Raw genomic sequence first — 25222 nt, 5'->3', positions numbered from 1 at the left:
GCTGGAATGACTCGACAGAATACGAGACAGAAAACGACAACACGAGACAGAAAACGACAACACGAGACAGAAAATGACAACAACGAGACAGAAAATGACAACAACGAGACAGAAAATGACAACAACGAGACAGAAAACGACAACAACGAGACAGAAAACGACAACAACGAGACAGAAAACGACAACAACGAGACAGAAAACGACAACAACGAGACAGAAAACGACAACAACGAGACAGAAAATGACAACAACGAGACAGAAAATGACAACAACGAGACAGAAAACGACAACAACGAGACAGAAAACGACAACAACGAGACAGAAAACGACAACAACGAGACAGAAAACGACAACAACGAGACAGAAAACGACAACAACGAGACAGAAAACGACAACAACGAGACAGAAAATGACAACAACGAGACAGAAAACGACAACAACGAGACAGAAAACGACAACAACGAGACAGAAAACGACAACAACGAGACAGAAAACGACAACAACGAGACAGAAAACGACAACAACGAGACAGAAAACGACAACAACGAGACACAAAACGGCAACAACGAGACAGAAATGACAAAAGCAAGACAGAAAATGACAGAAATAAGACACAAAAGACAAAGTGAGACACAAAACGACAAATGCAAGACAGAAAATGAAAAAGCAAGACACAAAAAATGACGACGAGACACAAAATGAAAAAAATAAGACACAAAATGACAAAAACAAGACAGAAAATGACAAAAGTAAGATTCAAAATGAAAAAAATAAGACATGAAATGACAAAAACGAGACACAAAACAACAAAAACCAAACACAAAACAACAAAAACAAGACAGAAAATTAGAAGAAAAGACACACAAATGACAAAAACAAGACACAAATGACAACAATGAGACACAAATGACAAAAACGAGACACAAATGACAACAATGAGACACAAATGACAAAAACAAGACACAAATGACAACAATGAGACACATATGACAAAAGCAAGACAGAAAATGACAGAAATAAGACACAAAAGACAAAAGTGAGACACAAAACGACAAATGCAAGACAGAAAATGAAAAAGCAAGACACAAAATGGCAACAATGAGACACAAAGTTACAAAAACGAGACACAAAGTTACAAAAAATGACATAGAAAGACAAAAATAAGATTCAGAATGACAAAAACAAGACATAAAACAACAAAAACAAGGCCCAGAAGACAAAAACGAGATACAAAATAACAAAAGCAAGATTCTAAATGACAGAAATAAGACACAAAACAACAGCGTCCATGCTGCTGGTTGTTTGTGTTTTTGTAGTAAATGGTCTCCTCATGTCGGAGGTCAAAGTCGAGCCTCCTTCTTCCTCTTCCTCCACGGTGCTGGAATGACTCGACAGAATACGAGACATGTTTCCTCAGCAGCTCGTCTGCTTCACAGAATCCGACACACCTTAGAGAGAATATCTGCAGCGTCGGCCTCCAGCTCTAATTATAGGTTGGATTCAGGACCACAGTGAAGGAGATGTGAAGCAATAAGACGAGGTCACTGCAGCCTGGAAGCTCTGAGGAAGCACCGCAGGCTGAGGAGTGGACCGGCGACATGTCAGGTTAGCCGGTAGTTTAGGAGACATGTCAGGTTAGCGGGTAGTTTAGGAGACATGTCAGGTTAGCGGGTAGTTTAGGAGACATGTCAGGTTAGCCAGTAGATTAGGAGACATGTCAGGTTAGCCAGTAGTTTAGGAGATATGTCAGGTCAGGTTAGCGGGTAGTTTAGGAGACATGTCAGGTTAGCCGGTAGTTTAGGAGACATGTCAGGTTAGCCGGTAGTTTAGGAGACATGTCAGGTTAGCGGGTAGTTTAGGAGACATGTCAGGTTAGCCAGTAGTTTAGGAGACATGTCAGGTTAGCCAGTAGATTAGGAGATATGTCAGGTCAGGTTAGCGGGTAGTTTAGGAGACATGTCAGGTTAGCCAGTAGTTTAGGAGACATGTCAGGTTAGCCAGTAGATTAGGAGATATGTCAGGTCAGGTTAGCGGGTAGTTTAGGAGACATGTCAGGTTAGCCGGTAGTTTAGGAGACATGTCAGGTTAGCGGGTAGTTTAGGAGACATGTCAGGTTAGCCAGTAGATTAGGAGATATGTCAGGTCAGGTTAGCGGGTAGTTTAGGAGACATGTCAGGTTAGCCGGTAGTTTAGGAGACATGTCTGGTTAGCCGGTAGTTTAGGAGACATGTCAGGTTAGCGGGTAGTTTAGGAGACATGTCAGGTTAGCCAGTAGTTTAGGAGATATGTCAGGTTAGCCAGTAGTTTAGGAGATATGTCAGGTCAGGTTAGCGGGTAGTTTAGGAGACATGTCAGGTTAGCCAGTAGATTAGGAGACATGTCAGGTTAGCCGGTAGATTAGGAGACATGTCAGGTTAGCCAGTAGATTAGGAGACATGTCAGGTTAGCCAGTAGTTTAGGAGATATGTCAGGTCAGGTTAGCGGGTAGTTTAGGAGACATGTCAGGTTAGCCAGTAGATTAGGAGACATGTCAGGTTAGCCGGTCGTTTAGGAGACATGTCAGGTTAGCCAGTAGATTAGGAGACATGTCAGGTTAGCTGGTAGTTTAGGAGACATGTCAGGTTAGCTGGTAGTTTAGGAGACATGTCAGGTTAGCCGGTAGTTTAGGAGACATGTCAGGTTAGCCGGTAGTTTAGGAGACATGTCAGGTTAGCCGGTAGTTTAGGAGACATGTCAGGTTAGCTGATAGTTTAGGAGACATGTCAGGTTAGCTGGTAGTTTAGGAGACATGTCAGGTTAGCCAGTAGTTTAGGAGACATGTCAGGTTAGCCGGTATATTAGGAGACATGTCAGGTTAGCGGGTAGTTTAGGAGACATGTCAGGTTAGCTGGTAGTTTAGGAGACATGTCAGGTTAGCCAGTAGTTTAGGAGACATGTCAGGTTAGCCGGTATATTAGGAGACATGTCAGGTTAGCCAGTAGTTTAGGAGACATGTCAGGTTAGCCGGTATATTAGGAGACATGTCAGGTTAGCCGGTCGTTTAGGAGACAGGTCAGGTTAGCCGGTCGTTTAGGAGACATGTCAGGTTAGCCGGTCGTTTAGGAGACATGTCAGGTTAGCCGGTCGTTTAGGAGACATGTCAGGTTAGCCGGTCGTTTAGGAGACAGGTCAGGTTAGCCGGTCGTTTAGGAGACAGGTCAGGTTAGCCGGTCGTTTAGGAGACAGGTCAGGTTAGCCGGTCGTTTAGGAGACAGGTCAGGTTAGCTGGTCGTTTAGGAGACATGTCAGGTTAGCCGGTCGTTTAGGAGACATGTCAGGTTAGCTGGTCGTTTAGGAGACAGGTCAGGTTATCTGGTCGTTTAGGAGACAGGTCAGGTTAGCTGATAGTGTAGATGACAGGAAAAACACTGATCGGCTGATGGATGGATCCAGGGAGGAACACTTCATACCAGCAGTTACTCAATTAAAATCACTTCCGATGACTTCATCAAACACAACCTGAGGGCGTTGCAGTTGTTTCCTGCCCATGCTGAGTTTCATCATCACTTTTACTGCTGGAATTTCCTGAAATCCTCCATTAGACAGTGGAAATAACAGATAAGAGGGAAAGATTTCAGTTACAAGATTTATCAAAACCTTCATTAAGTGCATTTTCTGTCTGAAAGTTCAAAAGTTTAGGGTCACCCAGACAATTTTATGGAAGACATGAAATTTTCTGGATGACTTTAAGTTCAATTTTAACTTTAGTTGCTCAAAAATGAGGTGAAGTTGCTCTATATTACTGAAAGTTGCTCTATATTACCTAAAGTTGCTCTATTTTTAATTAAAGTTGCTCCACACTAGTTAAAGTTGCTCTACATTAGCTCAAGTTGTTCTATATGAAAGTTGCTCTTTATTAGTTAAAGTTGCTCTACATTCGTTGAAGTTGCTCTGTACTGGTTGAACGGTAGTGTATGTACCAGAATAACATACTAAAACATAAAGTAAGCTAGTTAGCACGCCTGCTAATGTGAATATTGAATCTATATTGGATAAATTATGTACATACTGCCAGGAAAGAGTAAAGTGATGAATATTAAGGGAGATTTTTTTCACAGATCAGCTCTGATGACTAGCATGTTAGCATTTAGCTCCACGGCTAGTAGCCCTGCCAGTACTTCTAGACCCACAGGCTTCCTGTGCGACCTGGACTTTAACATAAAATACTAATATTAGCATGTAGTTTGACAGAGAAGTACTGAAATGTAAATGCTGTTATCAGGGGAACTCCATGGTTATGACACAGTTCTTATCGTGCTCCTTTTCTGACTAAACAGGTGATTAGCGTCGATGGTTTGTCACAGCTTGCTGTGTGGTTAGCGTTAGCATGGTAGCTCACATCCTGCAGCAGATGCCATCACCCTGCTGCTGCCTGGATGCTCAGGGTGTGGAGGTTTCCTCATAGCTCGTGAATCACAGACGAGAGCGGGGAGGTGGTGGGTGTCGTGTTTACTCTGAGTTACAATCGTCTTTTCATGCAGCTCCTGGCAGACGGAGCAGAGCTTTTCTGTCGCAGTCACCAGGCTGAATGAGATTCTTTACTCTGAAATGTGGACAATTAAACAACATAGGATCGTTCCAGAACCGGAGGATGTTTGAGCTTTAACATGTTTGAAAAAATGAACCAGTGTTCTGCTCCATATTCATCAGTAATAGATATTGATTGTCTCATTTTTTTTCCATGTTTCTGTGTTGTTGCTAACCCTACTCTAATCCATGCTAATGTGATCTTTTTCTCAGCAGTAGAAGCTAGATATTTAGCTAGCTGTTACTGCTGACCACTGATGGAAAACAGTCCAAAGAATGAGTCTGATCCTGATAATATGAGGTAGAGAGAGACATTCAATCAAGGCTGACAATGGGAAACGAGAGATAAAATGACAAAAACAAGACAGAAAATAACAAAAACAAGACAGAAAAATGACAAAAACGAGGCATAAAATGACAAAAGTGTGACACAAAATGACAAAAACAAGATATTAAACGACAGAAACGTCATCAACAGGTTCTGCTAACATGTTGTGTGACACCTTCCATGAATAATCATTAATATTTAAAATGTTATGTTGATTAAAAAAAATGTTCCCACAATTACAGAGACATGAATGGAAAAATAAAACCAAAATATTTGATATTTTAGAATAGCTTAAACATTATTTTCTCCTAGTTTTTATAGATTTGGTCTCAGGACAAGAACATTTACACACTGCTGATGTTTTAGGGGTTTATACGAGGATTATTGGATGTAAAATGTCCTCCAGTTCTGGTACACAGAAACAAACAACATGACCGCTGATTGATTATTGCTGCTGTAACTGTGAGTATTGACTTACAGCCGCTTGCATAAGACACCGATCAATCAGGGAAAGCAGGAGGGCGTGTGTCGGCTCACGCTCGCCTCTTTCAAAACGACTTTTTTCCACTGGACTATCTCAGGAATATGAAGCTTCACCACCGCTGCTGTGTGGTTCTGTTAATTCGCTGGCAGGGCTGTAATCAGAGGGTCAACCTTCCAGATGAAGAAATTACCATGTACGCCGAGCTCCGAGCCTCTTCCCAGGAGCCCTCCGTACCCAGAACCTTCACACGGCCCATTTAGTGAACTGGCTCTCACCCGCACTCTGAGGAACGGCTCGTAAAAGTCATCAGGTCCTCATTACCGTCATTACTATAATTATTTTCTATATTTAACCATGTGAAATGAGGCCAAATGAGTGTGCAGCAACCACCCCGGGACACGTGTTGCAGTGGTACGGCCCTAGCTGTCGCAGTGATGTTCTCACAGTCGGAGCGTACCACTGTTTTGGGAGCAGGTTGTGTTTGTGTTGCCGTCTGGTTGCTGTGGGGATGCGGGTTCTATCGTAGCTGAATGTGATTCTTTACTTTGAAATGTGGATAATTAGACAACGCTTAGTTTTAAAAAGCAACGTGAAGGTCGTTCCAGAACTGGAGGATGTCTGGGCTTTAAAATGTTCGACAGACTTACCGATGGAAAAAGTTGACAAAACGACAGACTCTGGAAAAACAACATAAACATGACAGAAAATGGGAAAAACGAGACACAAAACAACAAAAGCAGGACACAAAATGGCATGAGACACAAAACGACAAAAAAAGGACACAAAATGACAAAAACGGGACACCAAAATGACAAAAATGAGACAGAAAATGAAAAAAACGAGACATAAAATGACAAAAACAAGACACAAAACGACAAAACGGGACACAAAATGACAAAAATGAGACAAAAAAATGAGACACAAAACAACATAAGATAGAAAATGAAAAAAGAGAGAAATTGACAAAAACGATACATAAAACAACAAAAATGAGACACAAAACGACAAAACGAGACACAAAACGACAAAAACAAGACAGAAAATGATTAAAACAATACATAAAATGACAAAAACAAGACACAATGACAAAACAAGACACAAAATACCTAAAACAGGACACAAAACGAGACTTAAAAGGACAAAAACAAGACACAAAACAACAAAAACAAGATAGAAAATGACAAAAATAAGAAACAAAACAACAAAAACAAGACACAAAACAACAAAAACAAGACACAAAATGACAAATGCCCAGCACACGTGCTGCAGTGGTACGGCCCGAGCTGTCACAGTGATGTTCTCACAGTCGGAGCGTACCACTTTTTTGGGAGCAGGTTGTGTTTGTGTTGCCGTCTGGTTGCCGTGGGGATGCGGGTTCCTTCCATGTGGCAGCGGGGGAACTGGATATTTGGGAGCTTGTTTAGCCAAAGCCACCTTCATTATTATTATTAGACGGAGCCAGAACCACCCAGAGAGCTCCGGCTGGAAGGTGGGGCTCTTTCAGCGAGCGGTGAAGTTACGTAAGGAAGTTTTTTTAGGTTCTGGAAAGGTCAGCAGAGGCTCGCCATGCTAATGAGACCCAGTTTGTACTGTTTGTGTTGAGGCGAGACGCTGCTGGAAAAAGAGGCGAGCTGATGTGGAGTCAGACGGCTGGATGGAGCTCCAGGTGTGGATCTACTCAGCTCCAGGTCTTCCTTCATAACCATAAAAACATAGAAAATAATGACAATATGACAAAAAACAGGACAGAAAATGACAAAAGCAAGACATAAAACGACAAAATCAAGACATAAAGTGACAAAAACAAGACATAAAATGACAAAAACGAGACATAAAACAACACATACAAAACAAAAGTAAGCTATTAAATGACAAAAGCAAGACACAAAATGACAAAACCAAGACATAAAACGACAAAAACGAGACGCGGAACAAAAAGAGGCCTGTTGATGAGGACTCAGACGGCTGGATGGAGCTCCAGGTGTGGATCTACTGGGCTCCAGTTCTTCCTTCATAACGATAAAAACATACGTGAGCGTTGTCCTGCAGCCACATGTTGCGGAGGGCAGACGGCATCCTTCACAGGGAGTTCATTCAGCCACCTTTTAGTCTTTAGACGTGTTTTAGATTCAGTCAGATTTTAGTGGAGTGTTCTCAGTGACGTGTTGCATTTTAAACTTTTACGCTCTGGGAATAAATCAGAGATCACCTGTTTCCTCAGAGGATGATTCATTCAGTTGAGCTCCAACATAGTGTTTACTGTCCAGGTGGAGCAGGAGAGACGATAAATCACTGCACGACAATCATCTTTATTTAGTGCAGAGCTGGAGGACGATAACTTAAAGATGTGTTAGCCAAGTCGGATTAACACTAGTTTACTCTGCGGTAGATGAGTCTAATAAACAAACCTGTTTCTTCCAAATGCAGGTTGTATTTTAGATAAATACAGACGGAGACATGATATTACTGAATACAGAGACTTCTACTAATTTGGTTAAAAATGAAACTTAGCAATAAAACACCTTTTTTAAACATTTTGGTGTAGTTTTTAGTTTTTCAAGACATTTTGTCGTCGTTAAAAGTTTAGAGTAACTAAGAAACGTCTATTTTTGAAAGAAAAGCAGTTTTTTCAGTGAAGATAACATTAAATGAGTCCTTGTCTTACAAAAAAGTACATTTCATAAACATTAAAAAGCATTTGAACTCATTTCAAAACTTGCAGGTTTTGTAGCTAAATCCTCACCTGTGTGTGGAATGACCACGTGTTTATGGAAGCTAGCATTAGCCAATATTAGTGGATTTAGCTACTATGAGAAGCTAGGTATTAGCACATTAGCTACCAAGTGACTCTAGTCATTCATTCACTAATATTAGCTCATGCAGGCTAACATGATAGATGAGTGAATAGAGCAAATGTTAGCCAGCATGTGCTAACATACAGCTAACAGTAGCTACCACAAGTAGCTGGTCAGTCTGTTTGCTTATGACAGGTAACGTAGCTGATGCACCGGTTAGGCAAGGCAAGGCAAATTTATTTATATAGCACATTTCAACAACGAGGCGATTCAAAGTGCTTTACAAAGACATTAAGAACAGTTAGCTACCAAAAGCTACTGGCTAACATTAGCTAGCATTAGCTACCATAAGTTACATAAAGTCATTGAGTTGTTTATGGTAGCTGATGATGATGAGCTAGATAAGATGAAGGTAGAGACTGGAGAACACACAATAGAACTTTACTAAACAGCATCCTACACACCAATCTGGAGCTACACAGCAGCTTACAGCTAGTATAGAAGTACAGTAATTTATCCAGCCTGCCCTACACGTCTCTGCCGGCCTGCTGTTTGATTACGGACCAGAAACTCGTCGTATTTTCATTAGGAAGCAGCAGAAGGCCTCAGCTCTGACAGATAACTTCCTGGAAGCAGCTGAGGCCTCCCCGCCGCTGACAAATGGCGAACACGTGTGTTTATAGGAGGATCAGTGGCAAGCGATGGAGTCACCGTGCTGTGACTAACTACTGTTTACGCCAGAGATCTGACGCCCGGTCTAATAGTGGGTTTCACCTGCTCCCACTGAGGAAAACATCACTTCAAACAGCTCTGCATGGAGCTGGCAGCATTCACAGCTAACAACCTGTTGGTTCACTGTTATTAAAGGTCATGTTTAGTGTTGCACATGAAAATATCAGTCACTGTGTTTGACTTCTGCTCATCTGTGGCTCAAGAAATGAGGCAGAAAATGACAGAAACAAGACATGAAATGACAAAAACAAGACAGAAAATGGAAAAAACAAGACAGAAAATGACAAAAACAAGACAGAAAATGACAAAAACAAGACCCAAAATGACAAAAATAAGACACAAAATGACAAAAACAAGACACAAAATGACAAAAACAGGACATTTGACGTCAAGACCTGGCCATCTGTGGCTCCTTCCTGACTGATGCAGTAAAACCAGGGGTGAAAGTAAGCCGGAACGGTCCGGAACGGTCCGGAACTGCGTACCGGCAAAAGATCTGCTGGCGGTACGCCGCTCCTCCACCGGTATCTATGGGTACGCCGGTATGCCGCCCGGCCTGTCTGCTATCCATAGATATCGACCGGAGTTCACTCAGCAGTACGTGAGTGCGCATGCGTGTCTACTTCCTTAACACAGCAATTGTTGTGGCCAGTAGCAGCCAATAGCAAATAGGTGTGCTTGATTTATTGCACTGGGATGAGCAATAAATTCCACGTGAAATTCCACACGGTCTTGTGATTGGCTGAAAAACTTTCAACAGGATTTACAATGGTTAGCATCGACGGAATGGGGTGAAAGTAAGCCGGAACGGTCCGGAACTATTACTAATAGTTCCGGCAAGAATTTAAAACTACTTTCACCCCTGAGTAAAACTGATCAGAATTCACACGTTCATGTGATCGGTATGTTTACCTGCAGCCCCTAATAGAAGCTAAACCACAAGGGAGAATAACTGTGTGAAAATGTGTCAGCTGCTTCCTTTGGTCCCAGATTCACCACAACACATCATACTCTGTGTATTTCTACAAACTGATGTCAGACTTCTGCAGAAATTCAGACGCAGCGATGACAACACAGAGTAAATGTTTGTCGGTCTTATCGAGGTTAGCAGGAATCTTATCGGCTTTATGTTTCAGCAGCACTATTATAGTTACTGCACTTAGTATTAACCCTTGTGTTTTGTCAACCTGACCTTTATTCACTGCAGTAAAATGATAGTAACGACTGGAAACCAACATTTAGATAGTTTTTCTGACCTTACTAAAACCCAAAATGGTTAAAAACATTGAAATAACGAACAACATGGCCTCAAATCAGACAAAACACAGAAATCTTCATAAGACGCAGCTTTACACAAAATAATTACATATACTTAATGTGTGATTTGCCTACTAATCAGCAAAAACATGCATAAAACTAAAGTTAGCAGCAATCAGAGGTGTAGATACACAGCTCGTGTCATATTCTGTGATATTTGTCCATAAAATGAGTTAAATTAATAAGCATCAGCGTTAGTCCTCAGTGAAATATGTTTGAGCTGTTAAATGACCCAGGACCTGGTGTGATTTATGTGTTCAGAGGGTCTACAGCCTGCTCTGAGGCTTCTGAAAGTGTGTTTGTGTGAAGCAGAGATGAGCTCGATGTGGTTTTGATTAGGGATGGGAATTTCGACTAATTTCCGAAATTAGTATTGAACTTGCAATTTAACCCTTTAAGCGCCAAAGTCGCAATATTGCCACAAGCAACATTGGTGAACATAAGCCACAGCTTCAAATATACTGCCTCATGTGCCTCATGTACTGTACACCAGGAGATGGCGGACATCTGGAACTTCAATCTGAGCATCAGTTGTGGGCGTGTTTTCATGCAAAGTTTTGGAGTTTACAGAGTTTGAAAACCGAGGAGACGAGACTCGCCGTCGGAGCGTATCAGAGCGCAAGACGGCGCATTTTAGAGCAAGAAAACTCACCGTACCGAGAGGTCTGCTCAACGCTGACAAAGTACTTTGTCAAGTAATGGCTTACTCATATTCTGAAGAGGAATATTCACCCTCTGATGAAGATGTTCAGTCGTCCACTGAGACAGAAAGTGCCGCTGCGTCTGTGCGTAACGGCAGCGGGTCGGTGCGCCATGACAGTCCACGAGCAGCACATAGTGGAGCCGATGCTTTGCTTCGGGGTGGCAGGAAGGGACGTGGTGGGTGTAGCTGGAGTGGTCAGAAAACCGCTAATGATGAGGGGGATAGCGGGGGTTGAATAAAGAGACAAGCATATGCTACTGACAGGATCAACCAGGTAGCCCAGACGGGACGAGTGTGCGGCGCACGGCCGAGCGTAGAGCTGCATGGTGGCGCACAGTCGGGACCGGGGGCCGCGAAGCGAGGCTGTGCGGGGGGGGGCACACTGGCGTTTAACCGACTAGTAAAATACTAACCGTTTAATAAATGAGTCGACAATTAACCGATTAAACGACTCGTCCGCACATCCCTAGTTTTGATGACACCTATTCTTCTACCTCATATCTACACCGCTGGCTGTCAGCTGCGTGTTCACGTGACAACGCATGTGTTGGTCAGTGACAGCGGTTAGGAGAAGTAGGTGAAGCTGTCGCTGCGATTGATGGCTGTAGTTAGATCTAAAATCTGCTGTTCTTCTGTCAGCTCTGAGGACAAACACAGCAACAGCGTGGAGCAGACTGGAATAAAACTGCATTCTTACTCTGTGACAGCTTGTAAATCACATGTACTGCATTTTATTGTGGTTAAAAAAAAGGGAAGAAATCTGTATTTTCTATGTTTTGAGTTTATGATGGTTCCTCGTGGTTTTACAGCTAGAGACTTTATTCAAATGAATCCAACCAACTCTTGGATAAAGCAGTAAAATCACACAGCAGCTGCTACACAACAAACTGTACAACAACCTGCATTAGCATTACTGCTAAAGTCTCCTTAACTGATACACATGAGCACGTCTAAGCTAGCTGATGGATGGATGGATGGATAGATGGATGGATGGATAGATGGATGGATGGATGGATGGATGATGAAAGGATGGATGGATGGTAGATTGATGATGATGATGGATGGATGGATAGGTAGGTACCATTTGGAAATTCTGTGATTCTCAATAGTAGACTGAATGCTATCAGCTGTCGCTACTTGAGCTTCAGCCCACTAACATTAGCTTTAGTGATCGTTAAAGGTTAAATACATAGATGTACAAATGTGCAGTTCCCAGATGTTGAATCCAACTTTACTTCATGAAATAACAGATCTTAAACTGGATGGGCGTCAGAAACAAGTACAATAACAGACATAAACAGATAAATTAAGCAAAATTCAGAAAAAGAATAAATGTAAAACAAGCAACTGACTGCTATTTTTTTAAATTGAATTTCAAATTAACTGATGTCAAATTCTGTCAAATGTCAACAGTTAGATTTTTAGTTTACGCTCAAAAGAAGTCAATAAAATGAGCAAATAAACTCATTGTAGTAGCTCAGCTTTCAGCCTAACTTGATCAGTTTATGGTTTATTAAAATAGCTGCACTTCCTCTTACATTCAGACTCTAACTGGAGCAGCGGCGGTCATCACAGTAATCAGAGTTTAGTTTCCTCATCAATGGCGCTGCCAGCTTTGATCACATTACTGCAGTAAGCAGACGTCCAGGTCTGCTCCCATTGGACGGCGCTGACGTCCGGGGTCAGCATCGAACCGGCTGATTGTCGGAGGGTAATTGTGCGACGGGTGTTGTTTGCTAACGGTCCTGACAGTGTGCTCAGACAATAGCCAGAGAGAGATAACGGCGTTAGCGGTGCCGAGTTTCACATGGGAACTTTCTGAACCAGGCGGCGAGGAAAGAGGAAGGTTTAAGAAACCTTCAGACCAGCAGCAGCCGCAGAGAGGCTTCCTGATTCCCACAGCGAGTCTGAGGCTGCTTTCACACCTACGCCTTTTGGTCCACTTAAAGCGGACTGAAGTCCGCAACACCTGCAAGTACGGTTCGTTTGGGCTGGTGTGAAAGCAGACCACATTTTTTTGGTTCGGACTAAAGAACCGGTCCGCTTCTATGTGAACTCCAGTTCGGTTCGCTTCTGGTGAGAACACAAACCTGTCTCCATTCGGACCGGCTTGATGGTGCAGCACACTTTTTGGTCTACGGGAGCTTCCATAGCAACCTGCACAGGTTGTGGAGCATCGCCCGCTTTCTCCGATAACGTCTTGCAATGCATCTTCTCCGTAGCCAAAAACGACTGTGTAATGTTCTCGTACCAAATGCGAGCTTCATGCTGGAACAACAGCAGTATTTGTGCTTGCTGCATAAAGCAATGATACGAATATATGGCAACAAGAACGAACAGGAGAGCATAGTTCAATGTTTACGAATAAACCTAGATCCATGGAATAAACACAGGCTGAATCCCAAACCGCCCCCTACACACTATCCCTACACACTATCCCTCCGTTTGCGCGTTCCCGCGGAGGGTCCTCCATATTAAGGGCCGTCCCAAACCGCGTAGTGCGGAGGGAGAGTGGACTGTTCAGCCCTTAAACAGCGAGTCTGCATCGATGCACACTCTGGACAACTTTTTCAGGAAGTGCAACGTCGAAATGGAGGAGGAAACAACATATCGATGTGAGTTCCACATGCGTCCATTATTTCTCCCACGCCTTTTTCACACTGACAGAACATCACAAAAAGAGTGGTGTAAAAAGATAAATCAAAAGAAGCAGATCTTCTTCTCTGCTGACGTTTGATTTAATTGTGCACCCCCTGACACCTTAAAATTTGAACACAACTGACAGAATTCATTTATTCATTCATTCATTTGTTGGATTTGAAATGCCAGATAATAGGATTGGAAAACATGTGAGTCAAAAAAAAGTGGGACACTTTTGTCTTCTGGAAGCAGCAGCGATCCTTGTTAGTTGCAACCTGTGCCACAGCGCTACAGCCATGACAGTAGGCGTCTTTCTGTTACCATGGCGATGACGTCTTCCGTTTTCCGGTGAGGCGACAGGGCATCCCATTCCTGACGATCGTATTTCTACCCTCCCCCTTCAATAATAGGTGCCCTCCACAGCTGTGAGTGTGACTTCTTTTGGAGTGACACTCGGTAGTGGAGGGGGAGTGTGTGGGGGGCGGTTTGGGATTCCATAGATATATACAAACGCTAGATGGCTCGTGAGCACTGTCAGCCTATGGGGAGCAACGTCGCCACATGGCGGCCATCTTGGGACAGGGCTGCTCGATCACTCATAACATTAAAGTCAATGGAGCATGGATTTTAAAATCGCTGTAGATTGCTCAATTTTCAACCGATTTTACAACAGCTTGGTTTGTTATAAACGTCAGAGATGTACTTGTTTTACTGCTTACATAAGAATAATTAAAACCATTGAATTCATATAATAATGAACACAGATATCATCTTTTTTCAGCATAAATGGATGTAAATGTAATTTTAATATTTAACATTGCACTTCTTTATTACTATCAGCTTTCTAATGCACAGATGAAAACAAAGCTCAACCAAAATCAATGCACAACAAAAAGAGATGTTGTCTTTTCTTTTCATGAACCTGGTGCCTACATTACCCACAATGCATTTCGGCTGCAGGCTAACTAATCCAGGCATAGATGTATACAAACAATAAGTCTAAGGTCTCAATCAAAGTCTCTTAACAAGCAAATAAATACAACCACAACCACAAAGAATGTAATTTCGCCTAAAGACTAGGTTCTCACAAAACGTTGGTCTCAGGAAAACCTAATAATTGAAAATCAGATTGTGAGTAACACCATCTTCAATGTGAGTAGCCAGGCAGAAAAGACACACAACTATGCCGCATTTTTCAAAACGAAAAGCTGCGATTTCTGAATTGAGCCTGAATCATAGCCACGTTAATAAGGTTTGTAATAAACTAAACCGTTTGTAAATCAATCAAGAATTGAGCGAGTTATGAGTGTTAAAGTGAGGAAATCATCCACCTTACCATTGACTACAGTACAGTGCGCCAGAGCAGTCCCCTGTCCTAAGATGGCCGCCAAGTGACGACGCCGCCGACTCCGTCTTGAGACATCTAGCGTTTGTATATATCTATGTGGGATTCAGCCACAGCCTGTTGATTTCTTCCGGGATTTTTCCCTCTTCACATGCTGCGCCAATCAGCGTTCACTACGTCATCTAAAACACCTTATTTTGTGAACAGCGCCGCCAAACGACTGGGGGGAGATATAACATTCATCGTAGTTGGTTCAACTGCGAAAACACTGGTGTGAATGCGAACTGAACCAGTTGAAAATAGCAACATTGTAGCAACTTTTGGGTCCAAACGAACCACTCTAACGGACTAACAGGTGTGAAAGCACCCTGACAACACGGAGCTAAATTAAACTGCAGCAGATCAATGAAAGTGTTTCCTCTGAGCAGCGGCATTCAGATGCTGTAAGTCAAACTTTCTGCTAAAATATTTCATTTTGATCCACATTTGACTGATTTCTCATCTCCTATGATTAGTGGTGGGACACAAGTGAAATATTTATCTAATTAATTAGAGGCTTTATGATTAACTAACCCTCCTGTTGTCATTTACGAGCACCAAAAAATATTGTTCCCTTGTCCGAAAAAAATCCAAAAATTCAGCCAAAAAATCCCCCAAATTTATATTAAAAAAAAAAGAAAAATGTTCAGGAAGAAAATTCCAAAGATTTCTTAAAAGATTTATTTTACAAAGTCCCTAAATTTATCAAAAAAAAATACAATTTAAATATATATATAAATTGTAAATATTTTCAAAAAATAAATAATTTATTTCTAAAGTGATTCCATATAAATCAGTAACAGTTCCAATATTTTCTTTCACCAAAAAATCAACCAAAGTCCTACGAAATTCGCTGGATTTTGGTTGATTTTTTTCCGAATGTTCTTAAAGAATCATTTTTTTAACATTTCTTTTTTCCACCAAAAAATGTTCAAAAATTTCTCAAGAATGTTGAAAATATGGAAGTTTTCATTGTGAAAATATTTTTTTCCCCCCACATTTTCAAACGTTAAAACAGGTCAATAAGACCTGCAGGACGACAGAACGGTTAATCGCATTTTTGTCAATATTTGCCTCGGTAAGCAAAGTTTTTCAGTTTAAATAAAAGTTGGTTGACATGAGCTGAGGCTTGTTTCCAGCTGGACCGTCGCAGTCAAAAGCAGTGCTGTATTCCTGCTCAATGCTGACGAGCAACAAGGCGATTGTTTAGCAGCTCGTCTGCTAGCCGGATATTAGCTTGACAACTTTCTCAGTGCGTAATACAATTCGCTGTCGAAAGCCAGGCAGCGGTCGACCATTTACCAAGGGTCTCAGCAGCCAGTCCAGTGTCCTTAACCCAAGATCAGTGGTCGATAAATCCAGAAAAAGGTCTAAAGCCAAGCACCGAAGCACACAGAAACACAAAACACAACGCACCAACTGTTCAAACTGCACCTGATGCGGAAGCTACGTCACTGGTCTTAACTTAAACAACAAAAATGTTTGTTTCATTTCTATTTATCTGTGCATTTTTCACCTGTCTATTACGTTCACAGATTACTGCAAACTCAGAGTGCAGTTATAGATGTTTGAGCCTGTCCTCAAACCAAAAACGACCACATAGGTCGTCTGTACACGCCCGTATTACGACCCAGTGTTACGTTTTGACTATGCGACCTCTGGCGGTTGAGTAAATATCGACACTCTGGAGTCGCAGGTGAAACGTCATCATGAACAAACTTTTATCTAACACTATCCCTGTCCCTATCCCTAACCCTAACCTTAACCATAACCCTAAAAACGTGTTGGGAAAGTGAGAAAAAAGCCGTTTTGCGACGGAAAAGCCGTTTCGCGAATTAAATCCCGTAATGCGTTCGTTTTCCCCGTAGGGGCGCAAACGTTCATACGACCGCATAGGTCGTATTCCGGTGCACGGTGCAAACGACCGATGCGGTCGTATGAATTGGAGGACAGGTTGAGATGTTTACAGGGGGTAACGGTACTCCAACATCAGTCGAGTTCTGCGAGTCAGAATTCCAGCTAAAATGTAAACAAAGCTGTTCCGTGCATCACAATATCTATCAGTTCTTAGGAAAAGTCATGAGTACCAATGACTGTCATGCATGTATGAATCATTTTACAAGAAGATAACAGAACATGCTGACCTCTTTTTACAACTTGAACGTTTTATTCCATCTAATATCTCTTCCATGGAGACGGCTTTCCTTTTCTTCCAAGCGTCAGAAGAGTCTGACTTACGCTGGGAGCCATAATGAAGGTAAAACGTTAGTGAATGTAGCACAATCCAAGGTGGAGTACAACCAGAGAATGGAGACAAAGCCGTCTGATAGGATCCGCTCCACTCTTGAACTAGTTCCACATAACCAGTTCTGATGTAACGATGAAACGTCGTAAGCTGATGACGTCATAAACCAACAACATATTAAGACTTTTTCTGAACTTAAGCACTTTCAATGTCTTAAAAAAACTGGCCTGTTGTCTGTAGCAGGACTGTCGTAGCTAACGTTAGCTCTGGTGCTAACAGCAACATGTTTTGCATTGAGGTCATCAGAAAACTCTGTTGTACAATTTACACACAACCACGTTTTTATCCAAGATTTTTAAAAGAAAACGTTTCTCCCAACAAGCTCAATGTGTCTCGTCTTCCTTCACTGTTCACCAAACGTTCTGCTGTCACTCAGTGTCCTGTGGAGCTTCTTCACGGCTGAAAAGCAGACTTTTGGCTCATTAGCGCCACCTACTGGGCTGGAGTGTTCATCAGTGTTACCGGTGGGACAGAAATTAGAGAAAGGTGCGAATAAATGTGTTATTTTTTCTGTAATCAATCAATATTAATGAATTAAAGTCCCAGCCCTACTTACAAACAGAATCCAGCTCACTGTGCTGAAGATTCAAAAGATTTTGGTTCGTCTTCATTATACATATTTTCATTTTACTGCTTAACAAGAGGCAATAACTGAACAAATGAGGGGTGTGTTGCTTCTTTTTACTGCCTTTATGAGATCCATCTGACCCTACAGCTGGTTATTGTGGGTAATTATGCCAATATATTGATATAATTTGCGTTTTCCAATTCTGACTCATGAACTGATGCAATTTTGAGCAATTGTTTCTTTGGATGGTCAGCTGTGATAGAAGGAAGCGGTCCAGGAATCTTCAGCAGACATGCAAGAAACAGTCTTTGAACTCTGGTTTAATGCTTTTTGTTGTATTTTTGAGCCAAACAGAGGTTTCGTTTTGAACTTTTTCACACATGAGTCAAGAAGCTGAGTCTCGTTAAAGTTTAAAAGAAGCTTAAAAGGGGGAAAAAAAGCCACGACAAAGGCTGGTTGTTGGCATGAATCACAGACAAAGTGGGAAAACTGAGCAACAAGCCCTGTGCTCTCCCGCCGTCGGTACCGTGAAGGTGCCCTGGAGCAAGGTGCTTAACCTCTAATTGTGTTTATGGAGCTTGCATGGCTGGAAGTACAGGACTGTTGTTGTGCTGGGCAGCTCCCAGGAGTTCAAATCGTGAGCATCAGCAGTTGAAAAGGCGTATTCATGCTCAGTTAACTTCTTCTCTGGCTGAATAGAGGCTACAGGAAAAAGATTGATGCATTTACTGAGGCAATTAGCCTTAAATGCCTCACTCAGACACAGAAGCGGCACGCTCCGGGGCTTTTCCTATCACCAGGATCTGTGGTTTTGAGTCATTATCCCTCAACCCTCTCCGGACCCTTAGATAACTGTGCCCTGGAGCACAGTGCCGGCTGAGAAAATCCCATCAAGTTCAGATTTGGTTTGGAAGACATCTGGTGCAAAGCTGCAGGCTAATGGCTAATCTGCCCAAAGTTCACCAGCAAGTCATTCACCAAACCGGTGGAGGTATAAAGGAAGACTCTGACACTTAAAGTACTCCTAATTACCTTATAGTGAACAGTTAGATGAGCTGATACTGTGTCACGTCTGCACAGTAAATACGAGCCAGATCCAGCAGCTCGTTAGCTTCGCTTAGCATGAAGACTGAACACAGGGAAACCAGCTGACTTATGTCCATCCAAAGTCTGAATGTAAAGCTCTGACTCATGACAAAGTGTGTTTTATTTCATTTTTGAACTATCAAAAGTACAAAACTCCATTTAAACTGCATAAAACAGCGAACATTCTATAAAAACATTTAAAAAGAAAAACCAAAGGATGCATCCAGAACAGAAGTAATGAAAAACAGAAGACGAAACAACTAAAACCAACCAATAACTACACCACGTGTTGCAAACTTTAAGTCAAAGTGTGGTTTTGTGGGGGGGTTTATGAGTCTCGTGACTTTTTTGAAACCAGCCACAAACACTTGTTGTTTTAACACCTAGTTTTTTGCAGACAAGCAACGTGTGAACTGTTCACAGTAGAACCGACACAGCTGGTTCCACCTGGTCCTGTCATTCTGCTGAGCTCACTGGCTGTAGTTATTTATTCATCAGACATCAGTCTTACTGTTTAAAGATTTACGGTCTCTTAGAAATATTGTTGAAAGAAATGCATTTTTTCAATGAAGATAACATTAAATGAATGATAAATCCAGTGTAGACATTTTTAATGTAGTAAATGACTATTTTAGCTAGTTTTCATGGAAAACATGGAATTTTCTGGGTGACCCCAAACTGTTGAATGGTGGCGTATTGTGAAACATTTTGGACAATTTTTGAGTCGGTTTAAAAAATTTTCAAAGTATTTTGGACCAGTTTAGAGTCAGATTGGACATTTTAGCCACTTTATAGTAAACCTGGACAGGATTGAAGTTATTTTGCTTATTTTGAAAACTTGACTGAGTTTTTATCATTTAGATTTTTCATTTTTGGGGGGCTCATTTTAGACCATTTTAAGGAAACCTGGAAGGTTTTAAGTTACTTTGGACAATTTTTAAGTTGTTTTAGAAAAATTTCTATCATATTGGCCATATGCATTCCTTGGCGTAGTAATTATTGGACGTTAGAGAAGCTTTCTGCTAGAGCCAGGCTAGCAGTTTGAAGCTCCTACAATCACCATAACCTGGATGATTGTTGATAATGTTGCTAAAAGACGGACAAACGTATGCTGATCATCATATAACTCCACTGTGTTCCTTGACGGAGTAAAAATATGAATTTTAGAGAAAAGAAAACTGGAGGTTGTCTAGAAAAACAGCAAGATTGTTCAACTGGACATCTCTGGTAGGTTCTTGAAGACGTTTCACCTCTCATTCAAGATGAGAGATGAAACGTCTTCAAGAACCTACCAGAGATGTCCACTGGACTTCAACGCCAATCGTCACAAAACTCTGCTGCGTCCCTTGGTGGAGTAATAATACTAATAATTAACCGTCTTTTACCTTTTTCTCTGCAGAACCTGATGGCCAAAGCGTTGTACGACAACGTGCCCGAGTCCCCCGAGGAGCTGGCCTTCCGTAAGGGGGACATCCTGACCGTCATTGAGCAGAACACCGGCGGCCTGGAGGGCTGGTGGCTCTGCTCCCTGCACGGCCGCCAAGGTATCGCTCCCGGGAACCGCCTGAAGCTGCTGATCGGACCCATGTTCGAGGCTCAGCCATCGGCCGCCAGCGCCGCCCAGTCACCCCCTCAGAGCTTCCAGCAGAAGGCTGCTTCTGGAGCTTCAGGGCTCTACCACATGCCTTCATCCATGCAGAGTCCACAGCAGCAGCAGCAGCAGCAGCAGCAGCAGAGCATCTACCAGGTTCCTCCAGGACAGGAAGTCTACCAGGTCCCACCAAGGAGCACATTAGCTGCTGATAAAACACCAAACAAGGTAAGACAGGAGGCTCTGTGTTTCCCTGGAGCCTGAAATAATAACTACTTTCAGTATCTGTTAATCTGCCGGTTCATTTTTTGATTAATTCAGTTCAGGGATGAGAAACCACCCACTGTGGAGAGCCAATAATTTGCAGGTTTTCATTTCAAGCAGCTGATTTCCCTGATCCTTAAAGTAGAGGGAGGAACTCATCAGTGAAACCAGCTGCTGAAGGGATTGGTGGGAAGGAACACCTCTGGATTTATGATTCCTGTGGCACAAAATACCAAATCTGTAGTTAAAAAATCGAAAACCCTGGAATATTTTGCACTTGTTTTGTCCAACCATCGCTGAAAAACCTAAAAATATTCAGTTTACAACAAAGAAAAAATGGAGAAAGCAGCAGATGGTCACATTTTAAGCTGGAAAAAGCAACTGTTTGCCATTTACACTTGATAAATAACAATTTATGATTATTTCTTGAGTTTCTCAGGTGGGTTTGTTTTCCATCTGAATTCTCAGGCAGTTATTAGGGTACGAGCATCGAACGGCGCGAAGACCCTATGGTAGCAGCATTATTTTCCCATTTTTGGAAACTCAAATTTGGCGGCCTATACATACTTGAAAACACGTGCAACTTTGCCACACATCAGGACTGGAAAAAAAAATCGATATTTTAGGATCACCATGACCTGGATGACTGTTGATGATGTTGCTGACGGACAGACAGACAGACAGACAGACAGACAGACCACTGTCGATTATCACATAACTCCACCGTGTTTCTTGGTGGAGTAAAAATATTTATTTTAGTGGAAAGAAAACCGGAGGTTGTGTAGAGATACAACTGGATTGTTCAACTGGATGTCTCTGGTAGGTTTTGAAGACATTCCACCTCTCATCCAAGATGAGATGAACTATGAAGTTTGATACACATATTTAATTCATCAAAATGCACAAAAATGTAATTGACACCCATACCCAAAACCCAACAGGAAGTTGGCCATTTTGAATTATGTGTCATATTTTTGATGAATTTTTGCACATTTTCAATAACTATAAACTCAAATGGGGTAACCCCGACAGAACTGAAATTTGGCCAGGATGTACAACAGTCATGGGTGATTAGAAGTTAGAAAAATGCTCCATAAATGTCTGAAGGCGTGGAAATGACGACCCCCAGAATTTCGATGTTTTGCCATGAAACAGGAAGTACTGTGTGACTAGACTGTACACGCTCCAATCTGCCTTAAACTTTACACGTATGATCAGAGTCCTGCCCTCATCGCATCCATATGCTGGAATACCGTCACAGTCATAGCGCCACCTGGTGGATGGACAGGAAGTACTGTGTAACTAGCTGCACATGCTTCACTCTGCCTGAAATTTTACTTATGTGATCAGAGTCCGGCCTTCATCAGATCAATAGGCTGAAATACACTCTCACTTGCAGCGCCACCTGGTGGACATGCTTGGGTCCGCTTATTTTTTTATTGTGTTTTAAACTGAAAGATAAAGATGTCCATATTTTAACCAGACACGAAGGCAGAGACAGTGACGTGGGTTCAGAGAAACAGAGAATGGATGCTGGTCTGTCTGTCTGTCTTTGAGTCCACGGTGGATTTAACACTCAGCTCTGTCAGATGTGATAGGATGTGGCATTTTCTCATTTACACCGTGACCTGTCATCCTGCCTGTCCGCCCTGCTTTCGTCGGTGTGATTGCACACAGATTGTGGGTCTGCCATGTGAGATGTGGACTGGGTGTGCCGGGCCTGGCCTCACCACAGAGCAGGGTAGTGTTTTAGTGCTCGGCTCCCATTCGGCTCATACTGGCACACTGTGCAGCAGAGCCAGTCAAGCCACAGAGAGGCAGCAAATATGGGAAAGAGTTGTGGAAAAGCAAACAGCACAGAGCTGTTTTTTGGATTTTGGTGGAGCCCAGCTGCCTGAAAGTACTTTTTTTCTGCTTTTAAATGCTGAACACACGGCCGCTAGCAGACCCACTGCGCTTGGCTCGGCCGTTTACAGTATAGCTAAATATACAGCCGTCCAAATAGCATGTCCATAATATATATCTGTTGTTTTATTGGCTAGACAGCATCTCATTTAAAGTATATATCTCAGGCTGCCCGAGAAAATAAACACGGCTCAGTTTCCTAGCAAGTCTCACTTTTACCTCTTTCTGGACAAACTGTCGTCTTTAGCTGCGTTTCATTAAATTAAAAGTAAGATTCAGGTGCAAACTTTAACTGATAATAATTTAATCAGTCCAATAGTATGATTACAGCACAAAACACGCTCACGTTAGAGGCACATTTAATTTTCTATGTTATCGTCAAAGCCTTTTTAATGCTGGTTCTGTTATGGAACAGAGTGGTGTTCGTGTGTGTGTGTGTGTGTGTGTGTATGTGTGTGTGTGTGTGTGTGTGTGTGTGTGTGTGTGTGTTTGTGTGTGTGTGTGTTTGTGTGTGCATGCAGGATGATTGACAGCTTCTCCTCTCAGCCTCTGGCTCTGTCTGACTCTATCACAGTGAATCCCTTTAAGTCCTCTAAGCTGCCGGCGCCTGCTGCCTGTTTACCTGCTAAATGCACACCTGAGCTCATTTCTGTGATGGCTGGAGATGATTTGTTAAAAAAAAAAAACCCTCAGGATAACAAAAGCTCATCCAGCACATAATTACTGTCCTTATCCTGAAGGGATGAGCCGGTGTGAGGTGCCAGAGCTCGTTAAATAGTTGAATAAACAGGAAGAGTGTTTCATCACACACCAACCACTGACTTCATTCGTACAGACGAGCTAACTGCTGCTGTTCAACGGGTTTATTTAAACCAAGAAGATGCAGCTTCAAAAGTCTAGAAGACATGAATGCATCATAGTGGCTCAGTACTGTCCGTTAGAAATGTTTAGCTTCATGTTGCTAACCGCTAACTTTAACTACTCCTTTAACCAGTGCTAAGTGAATGGAATGACTTAGGTCAATTATTGTACTTAATGTTAGCTAAGGTTTGCTAACATTTACTTCCAGTCCAGTTCCTTAGGATAGCTAATGCTACCTATCACGCTACTGACTGTGCATTTGCTAGATGCTAGCTAATATTTCTGTTAATGTTAGCTACCATGAGCTATCATTACCTACCATAATATCGGCTACCATGAGCTATCATTACCTACCATAATATCGGCTACCATAAACAACTCAATGACTTTATGTAACTTGTGGTAGCTAATGTTAACCAGTACCTTTTTTTTTTTTAGCTAATCCGTACGTCAGCTACATTACCTGTCATCAGCAAATAGACTGAGCAGTTGCTTGTGGTAGCTAATGTTAGCTGTATGTTAGCACATGTTGGCTAACATTTTCTGTATTAACTCACCTATAGTGAATTATGTTAGCCTACATGAGCTAATATTAGTGAATGGAATGGCTAGCCATTTAGTAGCTAATGTGCTAAAACCCAGTTTCCCATAGTACCTAAATGTGCTAATATTGGCTAATGTTAGCTTCCATAAACAAGTGAACAGGTGAGGATTTAGCTGCAAAACCTGTGAATTTTGAAATGAATTAAGATGTTTTTTAATGTCTGTGAAATTAACTTTTTTGTAAGACAACGCCTGTGTTATTGTACAAAAAGTCACACAGTTCTGCCCTAAACAAGCAAAAGCATGAGTTACTGAATAGGTTATACACTACCCTTCAAAGGTTTGGGGTTGCTCAGACAATTCCATGATTTCCATGAAACTCCCACTTTTATCCATGTGCTAACATAACTGCACAAGGGTTTTCTAGTCGTCAATGAGCCTTTCAGCACCATTAGCTAACACAATGCAGCATTAGAACACAGGAGTGATGGTTGCTGGAAATGTTCCTCTGTACCCCTATGGAGATATTCCATTGAAAATCAGCTGTTTACAGCTAGAACAGTCGTTTACCACAATAACAATGTCTATACTGGATTTATCATTCATTTAAGTTCGTCTTCATTGAAAAAAAATGCTTTTCTTTCCAAAATAAGGACATTTCTGAGTGACTCCTAGCTTTTGAACGGTAGTGTTTCCTAAATTCTGTCTAAACTGACACAGATGGACCCTCTGGTTTCTATTTTGAGGTACTTTGAAGATATTTAAAGAGTAAACCTCGCTGTACTCCATGTGTCGTGGTATTTTTGGAGGTATTTGTTGTTGATGTGAAACTAGAGCCTGACCTTTGCTCTTGAACACATCAGACTGAGTCCTGTTTACTGCAGCTAGCTGTTGTTCGGTGGTTCTGATGACAGGTTGGAGCGTTCACTCTGTCATGTACTAAAGAACCGAAGCAGCCGAAGGAAAACAGACATTTTCTTGTTGTCAAGTGCAAACATGCATTTGGTTTCCCGGTGATTCCTGAGGCTGATGCTGGCTTCCTAGCCTGATAATCCCTCTCATATTCCTCCAGAGGCCTCCTGTGTGCTGCAGGGTTGCATGCCAGCCCTCAGTGCAGATCCAGATTGGCGGCTGCTTCTTCCCTTCATGT

The 25222-nt window shown here is 42.0% G+C and overlaps 1 protein-coding gene and 1 long non-coding RNA gene across 4 annotated transcripts in view; both read left to right on the top strand.

Annotated features, from left to right (window-relative positions):
- Nucleotides 1-25222, top strand: part of nedd9 (neural precursor cell expressed, developmentally down-regulated 9) — a 62403-nt gene that overhangs the window by 14855 nt on the left and 22326 nt on the right. For both annotated transcript variants that reach the window (XM_051955658.1, XM_051955657.1), the window contains exon 2: nucleotides 20308-20727. In XM_051955658.1, coding sequence (XP_051811618.1) covers nucleotides 20314-20727 — 414 coding nt within the window. In that variant the 5' untranslated portion in view covers nucleotides 20308-20313. The remainder of the gene's footprint in view (nucleotides 1-20307; nucleotides 20728-25222) is intronic.
- On the top strand, nucleotides 1768-3593 carry LOC127536136 (uncharacterized). 2 transcript variants are annotated; one of them, XR_007945126.1, is made up of 5 exons: nucleotides 1768-1842; nucleotides 2385-2413; nucleotides 2535-2563; nucleotides 3057-3143; nucleotides 3260-3593. It is a non-coding gene; the product is annotated as an uncharacterized LOC127536136 (long non-coding RNA). The 2 variants fall into 2 exon arrangements; XR_007945125.1 differs by lacking the exon at nucleotides 3260-3593 and having other exon boundaries at nucleotides 3057-3216.

Source organism: Acanthochromis polyacanthus, chromosome 11, assembly GCF_021347895.1.
Source record: "Acanthochromis polyacanthus isolate Apoly-LR-REF ecotype Palm Island chromosome 11, KAUST_Apoly_ChrSc, whole genome shotgun sequence".
In the NCBI taxonomy this organism is placed as follows: Eukaryota; Metazoa; Chordata; class Actinopteri; family Pomacentridae; genus Acanthochromis; species Acanthochromis polyacanthus.
This window is presented reverse-complemented; position numbering and strand designations above follow the sequence as displayed.